A 20,630-nucleotide genomic window follows, 5' to 3' on the forward strand; every position below is an offset into this window, starting at 1 on the left:
GACCCAATCAAAAAATGGGCCAAAGAACTAAATAGACATTTCTCCAAAGAAGACATACAGATGGCTAACAAACACATGAAAAGAAGCTCAACATCACTCATTATCAGAGAAATGCAAATCAAAACCACTATGAGGTACCATTTCACGCCAGCCAGAATGGCTGCGATCCAAAAGTCTACAAGGGTGTGGAGAAAAGGAAACCCTCTTACACTGTTGGTGGGAATGCAAACTAGTACAGCCACTATGAAGAACAGTGTGGAGATTCCTTTAAAAACTGGAAATAGAACTGCCTTATGACCCAGCAATCCCACTTCTGGGCATACACACTGAGGAAACCAGAAGGGAAAGAGACACGTGTACCCCAATGTTCATCGCAGCACTGTTTATAATAGCCAGGACATGGAAGCAACCTAGATGTCCATCAGTAGATGAATGGATAAGAAAGCTGTGGCACATATACACAATGGAGTATTACTCAGCCATTAAAAAGAATACATTTGAATCAGTTCTAATGAGGTGGATGAAACTGGAGCCTATTATACAGAGTGAAGTAAGCCAGAAGGGAAAACACCAATACAGTATACTAACGCATATATGTATGGAATTTAGAAAGATGGTAACAATAACCCTGTATACGAGACAGCAAAAGAGACACAGATGTACAGAACAGTCTTTTGGACTCTGTGGGAGAGGAAGAGGGTGGGATGATTTGGGAGAATGGCATTGAAATATGTATAATATCATATATGAAACGAGTTGCCAGTCCAGGTTCGATGCACAATACTGGATGCTTGGGGCTGGTGCACTGGGACGACCCAGAGGGATGATATGGGGAGGGAGGAGGGAGGAGGGTTCAGGATGGGGAACACATGTATACCTGTGGCAGATTCATTTTGATATATGGCAAAATCAATACAATAAAGTTAATTATAATAAAACTTAAAGAAATAAAAATTAAAAAAGAAACTTTTCTTTTTACTCTTAATTGATCTAAAGTATAATAGCTTTGTTCAAAATTATAATAGCAGCAGTATATTCTTTATGCATTGTTATGCATGTACTTATGTATAATAAACATAAATGACAGCAATGATTCAGGGTTGGAAGAAGGAATTAGAATTACTTTGTGATTAGAAGGTCCTCACACACACACACACTGCCCTGAAAGTGGTTTAGTGTTATCTAAAAGTGATCTTGGATTCATTTTAAATGTATACTGCAATCTCTAGGTCAACCACCAAAAAAAGTTAAAAAAAAATTATTATAACTAATACAGTAAGAAAGAGAAAATGAAATAATATAAAATGCTCAGTTAGAACCACAAAAGGCATGAGAAGAGTGGACTCAAAATAGGAACAAAACACAAGGGCAACAAATATAAAATATTGTAGCAACAAATATAGTTGCTATCAATCTATGTCAATAATTACTTAGAACATCAGTGGTCTAAATGCACCAATCAAGAGACAGAGATTATCAGAGTAAATCAGAAAATCAAGACTCAAACATACTTTGTCTAAACTAACTTTAAATATAAAGACACATATAGATTAAGAGTAAATGAAGAGGATTTCCCTGGTGGTCCAGTAGTTAAGAATCTGCCTGCCAATGCAGGGAGCATAGGTTTGATCCCTGGTTGGGGAAGATTCCATGTGCCACAGAGCAACTAGGCCTGTGAGCCACAACTACAAAAGCCCATGTACCCTAGAGCCCATCCTCTGCAACAAGAGAAGCCGCCACAATGAGAAGCCTATGTACCACAAACCAGAGTAGCCCCACCTGCCCCAACTGGAGAAAGCGCCTGTACAGCAACAAAGATCCAGTGCAGCCAAAAATAAAATAAATATGTTTTAAAAAGAGCAAATTAATAAAGTAAGATATACTATGTAAAAACTAATTAAAAGAAAAATCAGAGTAGCTGTACTAATTTCAGACAGAGCAAAACTTCATGAAAAGTTATCAGGGATAAAAAGTGGTATTAGATAATGATAAAGAACGTGAATGTGAACGTGAACGTGAAGTCACTCAGTCGTGTCCGACTCTTTGCGACCCCATGGACTGCAGCCTACCAGGCTCCTCTGTCCATGGGATTTTCGGGCAATGGTACTGGAGTGGATTGCCATTTCCTTCTCCAAGGGATCTTCCCAACCCAGGGATCAAACCTGGGTCTCCCACATCGTAGACAGACGCTTTACCGTCTGAGCCACCAGGGAAGTCCTAATGATAAAGGTGTCAGTTCTAAAAGGAGACATGGCAATCCTCAATGTGCCTGCAAGTAACAACAGGGCATAAATAAAATCAATAAGCCTCCAGCCAGGCTAAGAAAAAAAGAGGAAGAACACAAATTACTAATATCAGAAATGGAAGAGAGGTCATCCTCATAGATTTCATAGACATTAAAAGGATAGTAAAGGAATAATGAACCTCATTCCATAGTTCATCAGGCACTCTATCTATCAGATCTAGGCCCTTAAATCTATTTCTCACTTCCACTGTATAATCACAGATGGTGACTGCAGCCATGAAATTAAAAGACACTTACTCCTTGGAAGGAAAGTTATGACCAACCTAGATAGCATATTCAAAAGCAGAGACATTACTTTGCCAACAAAGGTTCGTCTAGTCAAGGCTATGGTTTTTCTTGTGGTCATGTATGGATGTGAGAGTTGGACTGTGAAGAAGGCTGAGCACTGAAGAATTGATGCTTTTGAACTGTGGTGTTGGAGAAGACTCTTGAGAGTCCCTTGGACTGCAAGGAGATCCAACCAGTCCATTCTGAAGATCAGCCCTGGGATTTCTTTGGAAGGAATGATGCTAAAGCTGAAACTCCAGTACTTTGGCCACCTCATGCAAAGAGTTGATTCATTGGAAAAGACCCTAATGCTGGGAGGGATTGGGGGCAGGAGGAGAAGGGGACGACAGAGGATGAGATGGCTGGATGGCATCACTGACTCGATGGACATGAGTCTCAGTGAACTCCGGGAGTTGGTGATGGACAGGGAGGCCTGGCATGCTGCAATTCATGGGGTCACAAAGAGTTGGACACGACTGAACGACTGATCTGATCTGATCTCTGAAAGGAATAATGGGGCTTCCCTGGTGGCTCAATGGTAAAGAATCCATCTGCCAATGCAGGAGACATGGGTTTGATCCCTGCGTCAGGGAGATCCCCTGGAGAAAGAAATGCCAATCCATTTAGGTATTCTGGCCTGGAAAATCTCATGGACAGAGGAGCCTGGCAGGCTATAGTCCATGGGGTTTCAAAAGAGTTGGACCTGACTGAGCAACTAAATCACAACAAAAGGAATAATGAACAATCCTATGCCCACAAATGTGATAACCTATGAACCATCTCCATCTGTGAATCCGTGGCTCCTTCCCATCTGGCTTGTCTATTACACTGGCTATTACTGCTATACTAAGGTTCTATTCTTTAAGTTCATGTGAGAATAATTTCTGGGATTTTTTTTATTTAGGAAAGGAACTTTTGATGTGGTGCTCAACTATAAGGACACATACAGCAATCAATAAACTTTATAGATCCCTTCCTTCCTATAACATCATCATGTGGTTATAACTTCTATCTGATAAAAAAAGAAACCCCTCTACAAACATTTGTCCCAGAACATTGCTTACCTCTGGATAAAGATGGAAGCGTTTCACTGTATTAATTACAAGAGGATATTCAGTGAGCCTGTCATTCATAATCATCCATAGTCCTTGCAAAAATGAAGGTGCTTCAACAATGGTCTTGAAGTAGGAATAATAAAGTCCCTTTTAAAAAGTATAAATTGTTAACATAAGTAAAATTTTAAAATACTTACTTTTCTAACTCTTTTTAGACAATTTACTCTGAAAAGGAAAAAAAGACTGATAATAAGACTTCCTAATTTCTACTTACTACTGCATTCTTGAATGCAAACAAAAGCATACCTTTTCAGGTCATCACTATACTATTCTTTCATATTTTCCATAGGTTCGAAAGAGTTAAAGGGATGTATTCAACGTTTTAAGAATTTTTCTAATCGTACCTTATAATAAGTAAGCAATACATTTTAATTCTACCAAGCCTGACTTTACCCCCGTATTGTGAGACACCTAGAGGCTGAGATCTGATAATTCTGGCATAGGTATGACTTTGTGTCATTGTATGTGTACAACTTTGCATAACTACTTATATTTCTCCAACCCTTTAGAAATAATAAATGATGGTCACAAGGGCATCAGATGGTACTTCATGCTTTCCTTTGCCTTCCAGTTCCATTGACTGGCTCTGCACAAAGTGAAAGCTAACTGTGAGCTCCTGTTCATGACCGAAATGTTGTCCTGAAAGAGGGGCTATTCTAGTGCATGACTACAGCATGTGAAATGATTTTTTTATTAGGCTAGTAAAATTGCTATTTAAAATTCAAAGACTAACAAAAGTATGCTGCTTCATATTACTTGCTCATCAATTTCCTGCTTTCTTTCCTAAAAACTAAAGGGCAACATAGTTTATAATATATGTTCCTCTCAAAAATCATTAAAAGGAACCTTCAACTCTACACTCATTCTGGCTTCATACAACTATAAGGTACTTTATTTTTTACAGATTAAGCAACAGTAGTGACTAATAAAATTAAAGATTTGTTTTAATTAATATCTGAAAGGGCACTTCTTCATAATTTTAATTAGTATCAATAGAGCAAGTTCATATAAGGATCTTTCCTTTTTGCTTATGAGAGAAACAAGGCAATACAACGAAAAGATATCTAATATGCATGTCTGTACTAACAGAAAGAGGAAACATACACATTTTTATTAATAAGTTATTATTTTTGTGTCTGGTACTGTGCTACTTGCTTCATTCATTTTCTCTTTCTTCATTTTCAATAAAATCCTGTAAGGCTGGCATTATTTCTAATTAACAGATGAGACTGATAATCAGACAACTTACTCATCATTATACAACAAAGCATAGAACTGATAACTTTATCTAGTGATCTGTCATTGAAGCCCAGACGCCGACACAGCTACAGTTTTCAGTTCAGTCGCTCAGTTGTGTCCGACTCTTTGCGACCCCATGAACTGCAGCACACCAGGCCTCCCTGTCCATCACCAACTCTTTATTAAGTAATATTTTATATCCTCTCTTTGGAAATAACACCTATAAGATATTAAAAATTCAAATGCCATACAAATGCTAACATGTCCAACTCTTCGAAGCTTTTAAGTGGCTATACGGAGAGAGATTTAAAAAGCAATGCCTGAGATACCTAGACGAGGCACATGTATAGAAGTCACTAAGGAGCTAGGTGAGAAAACAGTGGGAGTGGGGAGTTATGTGCTTAACAGGTACAGTCTATTTGGGATAATAAAGTTCTGGAGATGGATGAGGGTTAATGGTTGCACAATGTAAATGTGTTTAATGCCACAGAACTATATACTTAGAAATAATTGAAATGGTAAGTTTTGCTAATTTTAATTCTTTAATTAAAAACTTTAATTAAGTCACAATTAAAGGCAAACAAAGGAGAAAGCAATGGCAACCCACTCCAGTACTCTTGCCTGGAAAATCCCACGGATGGAGGAGCCTTGGAGGCTGCAGTCCATGGGGTAGCGAAGAGTCAGACACGACTGAGCGACTTCATTTTGACTTTTCACTTTCATGCATTGGAGAAGGAAATGGCAACCCACTCCAGTGTTCTTGCCTGGAGAATCCCAGGGATGGGGGAGCTTGGTGGGCTGCCGTCTCTGGGGTCGCACAGAGTTGGACACGACTGAAGCGACTTAGCAGCAGCAGCAGCAGCAAAGGCAAACAAAAGAGCCAATTTCAGCTCTTCTCTTGGCCCCTGATTAGCACATCTGGACACCTGGCTTCTCTTAATTGTAAATTTCTGCAACTTGGGCTTTCTTTATCCCATTTAACCCCAACAACAATTATGTAAGATACAGTAGATTACATTATCCATTTTACGGATTAGGTGTCAAAAGAACAAAAAAAGTATTAAAGAAATGATATCAAAAGTTCTTTAAAAGAGATTATCTCTAAAAGAGATTATCTGGAAATAAAGAGAGCTTAAAAAATAAATTTAAAGTGCCAGCTAAAACTGACCAACTCTACCCCAAGAGAAAGCAATTTCCAAGAATTCTGATAGGTCAGTATCACTTCTTAAACTTTGTTTTCCTTTCCTCAGCTATTAAAATTGATCTTTCAGTTAAGTTCAGTTCAGTCACTCAGTCGTGTCTGACTCTTTGCGAACCCATGAATCATAGCACGGCAGGCCTCCCTATCCATCACCAACTCCTGGAGTTCACCCAAACTCATGTCCGTCGAGTCGGTTGATGCCATCCAACCATCTCATCCTCTGTCATCCCCTTCTCCTCCCGGCCCCAATCCCTCCCAGCATCAGAGTCTTTTCCAATGAGTCAACTCTTCACATGAGGTGGCCAAAGTACTGGAGTTTCAGCTTCAGCATCAGTGCTTCCAATGAACACCCAGGACTGATTTCCTTTAGAATGGACTGGTTGGATTTCCTTGCAGTCCAAGGGACTCTCAAGAGTCTTCTCCAACACCACAGTTCAAAAGTATCAATTCTCCAGCACTCAGCTTTCTTCACAGTCCAACTCTCACATCCATACATGACCACTGGAAAAACCATAGCCTGGACTAGACGGACCTTTGTTGGCATTGCAAAGTCTCTGCTTTTTAATACGCTGTCTAGGTTGGTCATAACTTTTCTTCCAAGGAGTAAGCATCTTTTTATTTCATGGCTGCAGTCACTATCTGCAGTGATTTTGGAGCCCCCCAAAATTTATATATTAAAAAAAAAAACTAAAAAAAAAAGTCTCACACTGTTTCCATTGTTTCCCCATCTATTTCCCATGAACTGATGGGACCAGATGCCATGATGTTAGTTTTCTGAATGTTGAGCTTTAAAGCCAACTTTTTCACTCTCCTCTTTCACTTTCATCAAGAGGCTTTTTAGTTCCTCTTCACTTTCTGCCATAAGGGTGGTGTCATCTGCATATCTGAGGTGATTGATACTTCTCCCAGAAATCTTGATTCCAGCTTGTGCTTCTTCCAGCGCAGCATTTCTCATGATGTACTCTGCATAGAAGTTAAATAAGCAGGGTGACAATATACAGCCTTGACATACTCCTTTTCCTATTTGGAACCAGTCTGTTGTTCCATGTCCAGTTCTAACTGTTGCTTCCTAACCTGCATATAGGTTTCTCAAGAGGCAGGTCAGGTGGTCTGGTCTTCCCATCTCTTTCAGAATTTTCCACAGTTTATTGTGATCCACACAGTCAAAGGTTTTGGCATAGTCAATAAAGGAGAAATAGATCTTTTCCTGGAACTCTCTTGCTTTTTCGATGATCCAGCAGATGTTGGCAATTTGATCTCTGGTTCCTCTGCATTTTCTAAAACCAGCTTGAACATCTGGAAGTTCACAGTTCATGTATTGTTGAAGCCTGGCTTGGAGAATTTTGAGCATTACCTTACTAGCGTGTGAGATGAGTGCAATTGTGCAGTAGTTTGAGCATTCTTTGGCCATTGCCTTTCTTAGGGATTGGAATGAAAACTGACCTTTTCCAGTCCTGTGGCCACTGCTGAGTTTTCCAAATTTGCTGGCATATTGAGTCCAGCACTTTTCACAGCATCATCTTTCAGGATTTGAAATAGCTCAACTGGAATTCCATCATCTCCACTAGCTTTGTTCGTAGTGATGCTTTCTAAGGCCCACTTGACTTCAAAGTCCAGGATGTCTGGCTCTAGGTGAGTATCACACTATCGTGATTATCTGGGTCATGAAGATCTTTTTTGTACAGTTCTTCTGTGTATTCTTGCCACCTCTTAATATCTTCTGCTTCTGTTAGGTCCATACCATTTCTGTCCTTTATCGAGCCCATCTTTGCATGAAATGTTCCCTTGGTATCTCTGATTTTCTTGAAGAGATCTCTAGTCTTTCCCATTCTGTTGTTTTCCTCTATTTCTATGCATTGATCGCTGAGGAAGGCTTTCTTATCTCTCCTTGCTATTCTTTGGAACTCTGCATTCAGATGCTTATATCTTTCCTTTTCTCCTTTGCTTTTCGCTTCTCTTTCCACAGCTATTTGTAAGACCTCCTCAGACAGCCATTTGCTTTTTTACATTTCTTTTCCATGGGGATGGTCTTAATCCCTGTCTCCTGTACAATGTCACAAACCTCCATCCATAGTTTATCAGGCACTCTTATCTATCAGATCTAGGCCCTTAAATCTATTTCTCACTTCCACTGTATAATCATAAGGGATTTGATTTAGGTCATACTTGAATGGTCTAGTGGTTTTCCTGACTGTCTTCAATTTCAGTCTGAAATTGGCAATAAGGAGTTCATGATCTGAGCCACAGTCAGCTCCTGGTCTTGTTTTTGCTGACTGTATAGAGCTTATCCATCTTTGGCTGCAAAGAATATAATCAATCTGATTTCTGTGTTGACCATCTGGTGAGGTCCATGTGTAGAGTCTTCTCTTGTGTTGTTGGAAGAGGGTGTTTGCTATGACCAATGCGTTCTCTTGGCAAAACTCTATTAGCCTTTGCCCTGCTTCATTCTGTATTCCAAAGCCAAATTTGCCTGTTACCCCAGGTGTTTCTTGACTTCCTACTTTTGCATTCCAGTCCCCTATAATGAAAAGGACATCTTTTTTGGGTGTTAGTTCTAAAATGTCTTGTAGGTCTGCATAGAGCCGTTCAACTTCAGTTTCTTCAGTGTTACTGGTTGGGGCACAGGCTTGGATTACTGTGATATTGAGTGGTTTGCCTTGGAAATGAACAGAGATAATTCTGTCATTTTTAAGATTGCATCCAAGTACTGCATTTCAGACTATTTTGTTGACCATGATGGCTACTCCATTTCTTCTAAGGGATTCCCGCCCACAGTCGTAGATATAATGGTCATCTGAGTTAAATTCACCCATTCCAGTCCATTTTAGTTTGCTGATTCCTACAATGTCGATGTTCACTCTTGCCATCTCCTGTTTGACCACTACCAATTTGCCTTGATTCATGGACCTAACATTTCAGGTTCCTATGCAATATTGCTCTTTACAGTTCGGACCTTGCTTCTATCACCAGTCACATCCACAACTGAGTATTGTTTTTGGTTTGGCTCCATCCCTTCATTCTTTCTGGAGTTATTTCTCCACTGATCTCCAGTAGCATATTGGGCACCTACCGACGTGGGGAGTTCCTCTTTCAGAGTCCTATCATTTTGCTTTGATATTCTAGCAATTGATCTTTACTATCTTATAAAGAAGTCTGCCTGTAGGAAAGGAAGAGAATGTGACAAAAGAATCCTGAAACACTTTTCTGTGGTATATATTTTATTTTTTAGATTCCATATATCAAAATAAGTGGTAAAATAGAAGGGAATAGCTGGATCATATTTTTAGTTTTTTCAGAAGCTTGTACACTGTTTTCCACAGTGGCTGCACCAATTTACATTCCCATCAACAGGGTAGGAGAGTGTCTTTTCTTCCAAATTTCATCAACATTTGTCATTTGTAGACATTGCAATGGTAGCCATTCTGACTGTGGTGAGGTGGTATCTCATTGTGGTTTTGACTTGCACTTCCCTAACAATTTGTGATGTTGAGCATCTTTTCATGTGCCTGTTAGCCACCTGTATGTTTTCTTCAGAAAAAGTTTATTCACGTCTTCTGTCAATTTTTCAAAAATTTTTATATTGAGTTGTATGAACTGTTTATGTATTTTGGATATTAACCAGTTATCAGTCACAGCATTTACAAGTATTTTCTCCCATTCAGTAGATTGTCTTTTAGTTTTGAGAATGGTTTCTTCAGCTCCCCCAAAGCTTTTAGGTTTTACTAGGCTCTATTTATTTATTCCTGCTTTTATTTATTTTGCCTTAGGAGACAGATCCAAAAATAAATACTGCTGCAATTTATGTCAAACCGTGTTCTGCCTGTGTTCTCTTCTGGGAGATTTATGGTTCCAGGTCTTACATTTAGGTCTTTAATCCATTTTGACTGTACTCTTGCTTACAAAGTGAGGACTAAAACACTTTTTATTTAAATAATAAACCTATAGGCCAGATTTCAAAAACAAACCTATGGTTACCAAAGGGGAAATGTGGGTGAAGGACAGGGAGAGATAAATTAGGAGCTTGGGATTAACATACACACATTACTATATATAAAATAGATAACCAACAAGGACTTATTATATAGTACAGAGACTCTATTCAATATTCTGTAATAATCTACAGAAGTAAAGAATCCGAAAAAGAATGAATATATGTATATTTATAACTGAATCAGTTTGCTATACATCTGAAACACAACATTGTAAGTCAACTATATCCTAATAAAATTCTTTTTAAAAACAGCAAAAATAAAATAAACCTAAAATAGTGTGAGAAACAGTACAATTCACCAAAATTCATTTCAGATCCTAATATATTTGCACCTTACTATTCTTAAATTACAAATGAATTCATTAGAAGAAAGAACCTAACCATTTCAGTGCGAAAAGTCATCTCCCGTTCTAAGGCTGAGAGGTGAGAAAAATGACGATCATTTTCAAAAAGTGTTATCAAATGTACCCTAGAAGAAAAATAACATGTTTCAAAAACAGGGCTAAACTAACTATTATAAACAAAGTATAAAAACCATAAGAAGAACAAAGAATAAATTTTTACAATAAATATTGAGATAACTTTATAGTTTGTCAATTTGTAAATTTTTAGGGATTTATAATCCAGCACTATAACACAGATAATTGTGTATTTCCCCTTCCTGGATCACTGCCTTGTCATGGTGAAGGGGCTGGCATAATTCAATGAAGGTATAAGCCATGCCGTGTAGGGTCACCCAAGATGGATGGATCATAGTGGAGAGTTCTAACAAAACATGATCCACTGGAGCAGGGAGGCCTGGCAAGTTGCAGTCCATGGGGTCGCAAAGAGTCGGGCATGACTGGGAGACTGAACAACAACAATTGTTGATCTAAAACTCTTGTAGATTTCTCCATCATTCTTCCCATTCCAGGCATCTAAATCAGAACTGAGGCATGCTTTTGTTTATCTGTTATGTTTTACAAGTGTTTCTAATGTACCAGGTTTGGGAAATATCTCTTAACTGTTGAAAAGATTTAGAATATAATTTTAAATAAAATTATTTTAGGTTAAATAAATTTTTAATAAGTAGAACACTACATAAAGTGCCAAAGAAAACAGGACTGTACTTAAAGATATTTTATCAATACAACTAAAATAAATAAATAAATAAACCCAGCTGTAGGTACTGAAATAGGAGCATAATTGACAAGTAAAATTGTAGTGAGCAATTATACTATCCTTAATTATACAGTAGATGCTTTCCAATGAAGTAGAAAATAAAACAAAATTCCATATGGCAACCGTGTCTTCCACTCACCTTCATTTATACTTAGGACATATACCAGGGTATCACAAGCTGTAGGAAATGTTTCTTAACATTACAGTCTTAGTTCTATTAACAACATCGAGATCTCCCTGCAGAATAATGGTCAGAAAAGCACTGTCCCAATAGGACATGGGGTAGATCCCATTCTTCCCAAGAGCAGAAATCCTTGAGCTCAGGTAGAAATGAAGATATGTCAGAGGAAAATTATTTTACATATACTTTTTACAAATATATCATTTATGTAAAATAATGTGTATGTGTATGCACACTGAAAGGCTCATTTAATTCTGTATTACCATTACAGGGTGTTTATCTTCATTTCTACCTGATTTCCAATTGACAGGTGCTACTAAAACTTTACACAAACCCTAAGTTTATGTCACTGCCGCTGCCGCTGCTGCTGCTGCTGCTAAGTCGCTTCAGTCATGTCCAACTCTGTGCGACCCCATAGATGGCAGCCCACCAGACTCCTCTGTCCCTGGGATTCTCCAGGCAAGAACACTGGAGTGGGTTGCCATTTCCTTCTCTAATGCATGCATACATGCTAAGTTGCTTCAATCATGCCCAACTCTGTTCAACCCCATGGACACCAGCCCACCAAGCTCCTCTGTCCGCGGGATTCTCTAGGTAAGAATACTGGAGTGGGTTCCCATTTCCTTCTCCCTTATGTCACTAACAACTCTCAATTGCTAGAAAATGAGGAAGTTTTTTACATGAAATAAACATGAAAACCACACTACAAAAGCTAGATATTTAGGAAATACAGTGGTGAACCTTTTGGTAAAGCAAAAATATTTTAATTCATAAATTACTATTCCCATAATGCATTCATTTATAACTGTTTCACACATGAGGTTTTTAAAAGTTTTATACACACACACATATACATATGTTAACTGGTACACATATAGATATTCTATATACATAGCAAGCAGTTAATTTTTTATATATACAAACAGTGATGGTAATTTTTATAATCCAAATGTTTTTATTTATATCAAAATGAAACTAATCTTACCAGTGCAAAATTGCCACAAAGGCAGCTGGAAAAAGAAAAAAAAAAGGAAAAAGTCATTAACAGTTGCCTTATTATGCCTTTAAAATGACTACTTAATAACTTTTAAAACAAACACTGCAATGTTGGAATCTTCCAATCATGCTTCTCCAGCTCTTTTTCATATTCTCACCATCCTGAGCTCAGTCCTACCACTCCTCAACATTTCTCAGATGTCTAGTTTTATGTCACAATCAGCAAACTATGGTCTATGATCTGTCTGGTCTATTTTGTCTGCAAGCTAAAATGGTTGTTAATTTTTTTAAGGGTTGTAAAAAATAGGAAAGAAGAATAAATAACAAAGACTGTATGTGGCCTGAAGTTTAAAATTTTTACTACTTGGGTCTTTATAGAAGAAGTATATACTCACTACATATGTTAACTTTCCATCTAATACCTGGTAATACTATGAACCACTTAAACATTAAACCTATACCTTCCCTCTCAACTCTGATAAGGTTTCATTAACTCTAAGATGGACAATGTCCTACTCAACTATATTTGTATCCTCTTTCTTATTCTCAAGGCAATTACTCTTAAAAATAATACTTAAGAAAAAATAAAATATCCTACTAAGTCCATCTAGCTTTCTAAAATCTTCAAAATATTAGTGTCTCTCACCCACTCCCCTTAACCCACATTCCCTACCCAACAAAATTGTAAGGTGTAATGATGTCAATACTGTAAATGCAAAGAAGGGCTTATCACAGCTCCTTCTAAAGTTGTGATTAAAAGCCTATCTCCTGTATCCTGCCTCTGTCAACTTCACCTCTGAAAGTGACCCAACCTTGTACCTTACTGACACAAAGACCATTTGATGCAAGCACTCTCAACATCTTATATCCATTTCAACATTTCTCTATATAGTGAGCTTTGCTTCTCTGTTCTCTACCATCTCACAACAGGAAGTATCTCTTCTCTTTTCTACTGATAGCTTCTCAAATTCATGCCTTTATCTCCATCCTTCCCAATTATTCCAAGACTGCACCATCAAGTATTCACTCTCTTCGAACCTCAATCTCACCCTCTCTCCTCGATCGTTCTCCTTCAGCCTTTCATATTCCCAGGCCTTAAAATACTTCTCTTGATATAGTAGACCTTCCAACTACAAAATATTCTCTTCTCCATCCCCTGCCATGTCTGACAAGATAATCAGCCAACTTCTTTAAAGTTCCTATAACTCTTAAATGACCAATGACCCTTCAGTTATCAACATCAACAGTCTCTTTCAATTCTCCTGCTTTTCAACCTCTCTGTAGAATTTCACCAGATTCTTAGATTTCTTTCTCTATCAAGACCCATCATACCAACCTACCAATTCATCCATTTTCTGACCATTTTGTTTTTATATGCTTCTCTGTTTTTTATTTTTCTCTTCTCTCTTAAAACTAAGTATGTAGGGGTTTTCCCAAGTATCTTTACTTTGCTCTCTTTTCTATCTTGGAAATCTCACTCAATGTCAATGTTTCAACTCACTTCTACATGAATAATTCCCAAATCTACAATCCTCATGCCTGACCAAATGTTCTCTCTTCCTCTCATCACATTCCTTTCCTCTTCTACCTCATCACATTCCTTTCCTCTTCTACCTTATCACCTACCCAGGTCCTCTCAACATGTTTCCATCAACTTTCACCTCTGACTTCTCTTCTCCATTCCTACTGTCGCTACCCTCATTAAGACCACTGCTGCCTGGGGCTTCCCTGGTCCAGTGGTTAAGAGTCCACTCTGCAATGCAGGGATACCGGTTTGATCCCTGGTCCCAGAGGATCCCACATGCCACTGCAGAGCAACTAAGCCTGAGCACCGTAACTATGAGCCTGTGCTCTAGAGCCCGGAAGCTGCAGCTACTGAGCCCACATGTAGCAACTACCGAAGCCTTGGTGCCTAAAGCCTGTGCTCCCCAACAAGAGAAGCCAGTGCACCCCAACTAGAAAAAGTCCACATGCAGCAACAAAGACATTAACGCCAAAAAATAATAATAATAACATTAAAAAGACCATTATTGTCTGGATTTTAGCATTCAACTGTTTTTTTCTACCTCAGTCCATATCCAGTCCATTTTACACACTGCTGTCAAATCAATCTCTCTGAAGCACACTTCTGATCCTATCACTCTATTTAAGTCATTCAATGTCAATATCAAGAACATACTAAATGTCACAAAATTGTTCACTTTAAAAATGGTTAATTTTATGTTATGTGCATTTCACCTCATTTAAAAAAAAATTATTTTCCTAAAGAAAAGAATCCATCAGTGCCATCCTACTGAATGAAGTTCAAATGCCTTAAATGTAGACTTGAATTAGACTCCCCACGGCTGGTCCCAACCAATTTTTTGAACACTCTACGTTCTCTTTTGGACCCTTACTTTTATTTCATATTTTCTTACTTCCATGGCTCTGATTATGCTGTTCTATAGGCTTCTAATACTTGTTGTTTGCTCCACACATCCAAATATTACCCTTTTTTGGTCCCAATTAAAATCCCACATTTCCCGTAACTAGACATCTGACAAAATCTAAATATGAACCCCCATTATTTCTCAAGTATTGTCTACATGCTCCAAATGTGGAGATCCATTCTACTTTAATATCAGCAATCAACTTACGATGGAAAAGAAACCACAACTTACATTAGGAGATATCTATCTGTGTTTCAATATATAACAGCAGCCAGTCTGAGCAAGGACTAGGCTCAAAATTGCTCTTAATGAAAAAGCAAAATTTACATCTTCAAAAATTAGGAATGCAAATAAAGAAAAATCTTTCAAGGGCTTAAATAAGAAGGCAATTTAGGCATCAAGCTCCTCAGCAAGATGAAAGTAAATAGATACCAACATGGGGAAATATATTGCCTAATTTGATCCTATTTCCCCTGTGAAAGATTCTCAACTCATTAAAACCAACATATTATTTTGCTTCATTCAAGGTGCAGAAAAATATAAAGTCTGACCTCCCCCTCCCCCAAAGCTACCCTATCATTTTCACTAGGGATAAATGGCTGCCTTAAGATGACATTTTGTTGGTGACACATAAAGTTATCACTGTGCCTGCAAACCTTTGAAAATGTTTTAAAATAAGAACTAAGAGGGCTCGGAATTTTTGTCAGCAATTTTCCAGATACTGGAACTCGCCATTATTGCTGCCAGACTTGCTTGTTAAACTGATATTCAAGATTCATGGAAACCACGTCCAACCCTAGGATCAAGAGGGTACACGGGTCTCTCCATTGTGAGCCTAGTCGCCCGGGAGTGCTGGTGCCGGAGCTGTCGGGGCTCCAGCAAGGGGCTTTCCTCGGTCGGTTCCGCTCACCTATGCCGAAGGCCCCCTTGCCCGAGACCTGACGTCTTTGCAATAGTTGCGCCTTGTCCGAGAGCTGCTCCAGCAAAGAGCTGAGAAACGGAAAGCGGTCGTTCAGAAGATCGGTCCTTCTAACCATCTCCACTGGCACGCAATTCTGCGTTTTCAAGTTTCGGATCCTCTGCGGCGAATACTTCCGGGCGCCCCTTGTCAGGTTCCCCCTGCGTGTGCGCAAAGGCAGCTCCGGCCTTTTCACCTCCTCCTTCGGCTCCTTCTCCAACTCCCGCTCCCCAGATCCTGTGGCCCGGCGCCGCCGCCTAGACTGAGTGGAGCGGAGAAAGTGCGATGGCTCTGAAGCCGCACCTCTGAGCTTACTCCTCGTTTGCCCGACCATTTTCTCATAGTCCCCGTTCGGATGGGGCTGGTACTCTCTCCGGCGCCGGCCCGGCCTAGTCAGGCGAGGTCCGCAAGATGCCTGGCTCGGCTCACATTCTCAACGACTCGCCGCAGCGCCGTTGCAGGCTGCCCGGTCGTCAAGGCGACCGCGAAACAAAACCCAGGCTGCCTGGCGCCGCTCGTGCGCCGCTCACGCGCGCAGCCCCACGTGCGCTTATCCTGCGCACCCTGCCACGTGCACCTCCCACGCGTTCAGCCCCAGGTGCGCTTATCCAAAGCACCACGCGCAACCTCCCACGTGCGCTACCACGCCTGCAGCCCCACGTGCGCAGGTCCTTAGCACCGCCCCTCGCAGACCCTCCCACGTGCGCCCCCACGTGTCCATTCTGTAGTGAGCTGACTGCTCTGCGCTCCAAGCACGTCTCCACGCGCGTTTCCCAGCGCATCTTCTCACCTGCGCGGCTCAGCTGTCATACCTTGCTAGCGAACAAGACTGAAGAACTTTCTTCGTTTTAATTCCTTTCTTCGGGTTTAGCCTTAGCTTTGTTTTTGCCAAAAGGTTGTCTGTTTCAAGGTTATTAACAAAAAAGGAGACCTCAATTTTAAAAAGTAACAGTAGGGGGGAAAAAAAGCGAGGAAAGGAAGCGAGAGCCTGTGACGCGCCTGGCACTTATTAGGAGCGTCTCTCCTCGCCCCTTTGGAACACTTGGCTGGTATGGGACACCTAGAGTTCATCTCCTACACCGAGGCAGTGGCCCGACGCTGCAGGCAGCAGGTGGCAGAGCTGGCATGAACCCGGTGAGTCTAACCGCACAGCCTCAGGTTGAATGCGAATTCAGAGTTGTCCCCTTTGAGGACAGAGTTTATCCATCTATTCTGAAGTGAAATTGTGTCCCAAACCAGGTTGCTCAGAATTCCTCGGCAGTTGAGCGCGGAGCAGTGCTCAACACTTTCCCCTTTCTGAACCAGAAACCACCGGGGACCACATAAAAGGAGAAACCCACAGTCACTGCAGAGCCATACGCGATGCCACAGCGACTGGCAAAGATGCACAGGGACCGTGGCGCTTGTCATGTCCTCTGCTCCCGGCCCTGCGGCCAGAGCCCACACCGCCTCACGTCCCATCTGTTTCCCGACGGATCCAACTCCCTAAAACCCCTTTCCCCCATCTGGTCTAGACGCCCTTCGGCTAGGTTAATTTCCCGGATGCCACACCGCTCAGAAATGCTTAGGACTCCCATTAGCCCATAAATAAAAGTTAAACTCCTTGGCTTGTTTATTGGTACCTTTAGTAGCCTGCCCCATCTACCTATTCAACTTCAATTTCCCACGTCCCCGGACATAGATCTTCCTCTCCAGTCATTCCAAGTGAGGTCTTCAATGTGACTCTGTTAGTTAACTATCCCTTTACTCATACCCTAAAGCCCTCTTGAGTTCTCATCCGTTTTTGCCTACCTCTTTCAGTTTTGTTTCTTTCCAAGCCCCACCCGGTTTCTCCAGCCCAGGTTAATTTCCCTATTCTGCAGGTCTAAACCGGCAATGGCACCCCGCTCCAGTACTCTTGCCTGGAAAATCCCATGGACCGAGGATCCTGGTAGGCTGCAGTCCATGGGGTCGCTAAGAGTCGGACACGACTGAGCGACTTCACTTTCACTTTTCACTTTCATGCATTGGAGAAGGAAATGGCAACCCACTCCAGTGTTCTTGCCTGGAGAATCCCAGGGACAGGGGAGCCTGGTGGGCTGCCGTCTATGGGGTCGCACACGACTGAAGCGACTTAGCAGCAGCAGCAAACCAGTTACTGACAGCATTATTCATCTTGTCACTTAAATTAAGTAAGTGTTATTATTAATTTGCTGGTTTGTAAGATCCCCCCACCCCCCCAAGGAGCCTTTCTATGTTCCTGGCACTGTTTGCTGCTTAAAATGGTCAGGCATTTAGGGAATTACCTAACAGTCTAGCGGTTAGGACCCCGCTCTTTAATTGCCGAGGGCCCAGATTCAATCCTCACCCCCATCTCCACCCCCACCCCCTCGAGGCTAAAAAAATTAAAATGTTTTCGTATTTAATTGTATTTAATTCACACAGTAACTGTATGAATTAGGAAACCGTGGACTAAGGATGTAGTGATTTACCCAAGTTTTAACAACTGAAAAATTGTCCAACTCTGAGTTTAAAATACAAGGCACTTATGGGTGGTTGATAAAAATATATTATTTAAAAAATACGCAAATTCAAAAAATGCCTTATTTTTTCATATGAATATTCTAATATTGTTTTTGGAGTGCTATGATTTAATGAAAAGGAAATTATAGAATTATGTAAGACATGAATTGGGTGCATTTGCACCTTTATGTATGTATTAAATAGAGCATCTGGTTCTGGAGCTTTTTTATTTCTCTTTAATCTATCATTCGGAGAAGGCAATGGCAGTAATCTTGCCTGGAGAATCCCATGGACAGAGGAGCCTGGTAGGCTGCAGTCCATGGGGTCTCTAAGAGTCCGACAGGACTGAGCGACTTCACTTTCACTTTTCACTTCCATGCATTGGAGAAGGACATGGCAACCCACTCCAGTGTTCCTACCTGGAGAATCCCAGGGACGGGGGAGCCTGGTGGGCTGCCGTCTACGGGGTCGCACAGAGTCGGGCACGACTGAAGCGACTCAGCAGCAGCAGCAGTCTATCATTATTGGTATATTTACAGGTTACTACTTCTGGTATCAGTTTGGGGAATTTATATTTTCCAACAGACATTTCAAGTCAACTGAATTATACACTCTTTTACCTGAAATCGATATGGTCACCTGTGCCTTTTCTAAAAATCAGTGTTTTCCCAAATAATCTGTTTATTCTTCAACGCTGTGATTTTTCCTAGATGTGTTTAAGTTATATCTTGTTGAATATTTTCAAAGGTAATTTGAGGGTCCCTGTTGATAGATTATCTACTTAAGTGATTTTATGTTTTACATCTTTGTTTTTTGTGAGGAGTGGGTAGTTTTCTGGGAGCAAAGAGTGGCTGCTACAGGGATGTTGGCCAAATGTCATTTTCAGGGACATTTTCTTGTATAACTCTGAACTGAAATTTCTGATTTTGGTCTTTTCTTCAGTCTGTTTTGTCTGTTTCTTACGTTTCTCTCTTTGCGAATTTGTTTCTTCGAGTTTCCTGTTGTCTTTTGGATCACTCCATGTGCAAACAGAATAAAGCATATGCTTATCCTTGGTCTAGCCCTCAAAGGTTCAAATCTGGTCATGTTCTCCATTTAAAAAATAATTTTTATGATGTTCATTGTACTATTATTTACATAAGTGAAAATTAGAACTCCCATGTCAAACAGTGAATTACAGAACACCGATGATGGTGAAGCATTGCTAAATTGAATAAAGCAATTTTAAATGAATACTTAACAGTATAGGAAAATACTTATAGTGTTAAAGATGGGCTTACTGGGTGGAGCTAATGGTAAAGAACCTGCCTGCCAGTGCAGGAGATGCCGGAGATGTGGGTCTATCCCTGAGTCAGAAAGATCCCCTGGAGGAAGGCATGGCTACTACTCCAGTATTCTTACCTAGAAAATCCCATGGACAGAGAAGCCTGGCAGACTACAGTCCATAAAGTCACAAAAAGCTGGACATGATTGGGTAATTTAGCATGCATATAGTGTTAAAGGTAAAATAAGCAGTGTATATATGATTCAGTGTATAGTAAACACATAGAATTAACTGTGTTCCATGGACTTCCCTGGTGGCTCAGTTGGTAAGGCATCTGCCTGCAATGCAGGAGACCTGGCTTTGATCCCTGGGTCGGGAAGATCCCCTGGAGAAGGAAATGGCAACCCACTCCAGTGCTCTTGCCTGGAAAATCCCATGGATGGAGGAACCTACATAGGTTTAACATAGAAGTAACCCCATACATAGGAGTAACCCCATAGGCTACAGTCCATGGGGTTGCAAAGAGTCAGACACAAATTGAGTGACTTCACATACTCCCCTCTAAATCTTTTACATAGAAGACTCATATATGGAAAATTACCAGTGTGTGACCTTTAGTTTAGTAACTTAGTCACTCTAATATTTATATCCTGATCTGAAAAATGCTGAAGCACTTAAAGCATAGTAAAGCATCTAAAAGAGTACATGCTTACTTTTAAAATTGTTACTATATCTTGGGGACTTACCTGGTGGTCCGGTGGTTAAGACTCCAAGCTCCCACTGCAAGGGGCAGGGCTTTGATTCTTGGTCAGGGAACTAAGATCATACATGTCGTACATTATGACCAAAAAATAAGATAAAGTCCTCTGGAGTGACCATATTTAGAGTATGCTGATAAGTATTACTTCCAATTAATGTTTTGCTCACCTATATTTTTGTCATTAGTTTTATGTTAGTTCTATTGTTAAACAGTAATAAGAATTCTGTGCTCACTAGTTAACTGAGAAAACTGAGAGTTGCC

The 20,630-nt window shown here is 40.3% G+C and overlaps 1 protein-coding gene across 3 annotated transcripts in view; it reads right to left on the reverse strand.

Moving 5' to 3' along the window:
* DPY19L2 (dpy-19 like 2) overlaps positions 1-16,445 on the reverse strand; it is a 95,232-nt gene extending 78,787 nt beyond the window's left edge. For all 3 annotated transcript variants that reach the window (XM_070368798.1, XM_070368799.1, XM_005889110.2), the window contains exons 1-4: positions 15,796-16,445; positions 12,446-12,470; positions 10,500-10,587; positions 3,637-3,774 (exon numbers count right to left, since the gene is read on the reverse strand). In XM_070368798.1, the coding sequence (XP_070224899.1) occupies positions 3,637-3,774; positions 10,500-10,587; positions 12,446-12,470; positions 15,796-16,177 (633 nt within the window). In that variant the 5' untranslated portion in view covers positions 16,178-16,445. The remainder of the gene's footprint in view (positions 1-3,636; positions 3,775-10,499; positions 10,588-12,445; positions 12,471-15,795) is intronic.
* Between the last annotated feature and the right edge of the window lie 4,185 nt (positions 16,446-20,630).

This window comes from Bos mutus, chromosome 4 (genome assembly GCF_027580195.1).
Source record: "Bos mutus isolate GX-2022 chromosome 4, NWIPB_WYAK_1.1, whole genome shotgun sequence".
Classification (NCBI taxonomy): Eukaryota; Metazoa; Chordata; class Mammalia; order Artiodactyla; family Bovidae; genus Bos; species Bos mutus.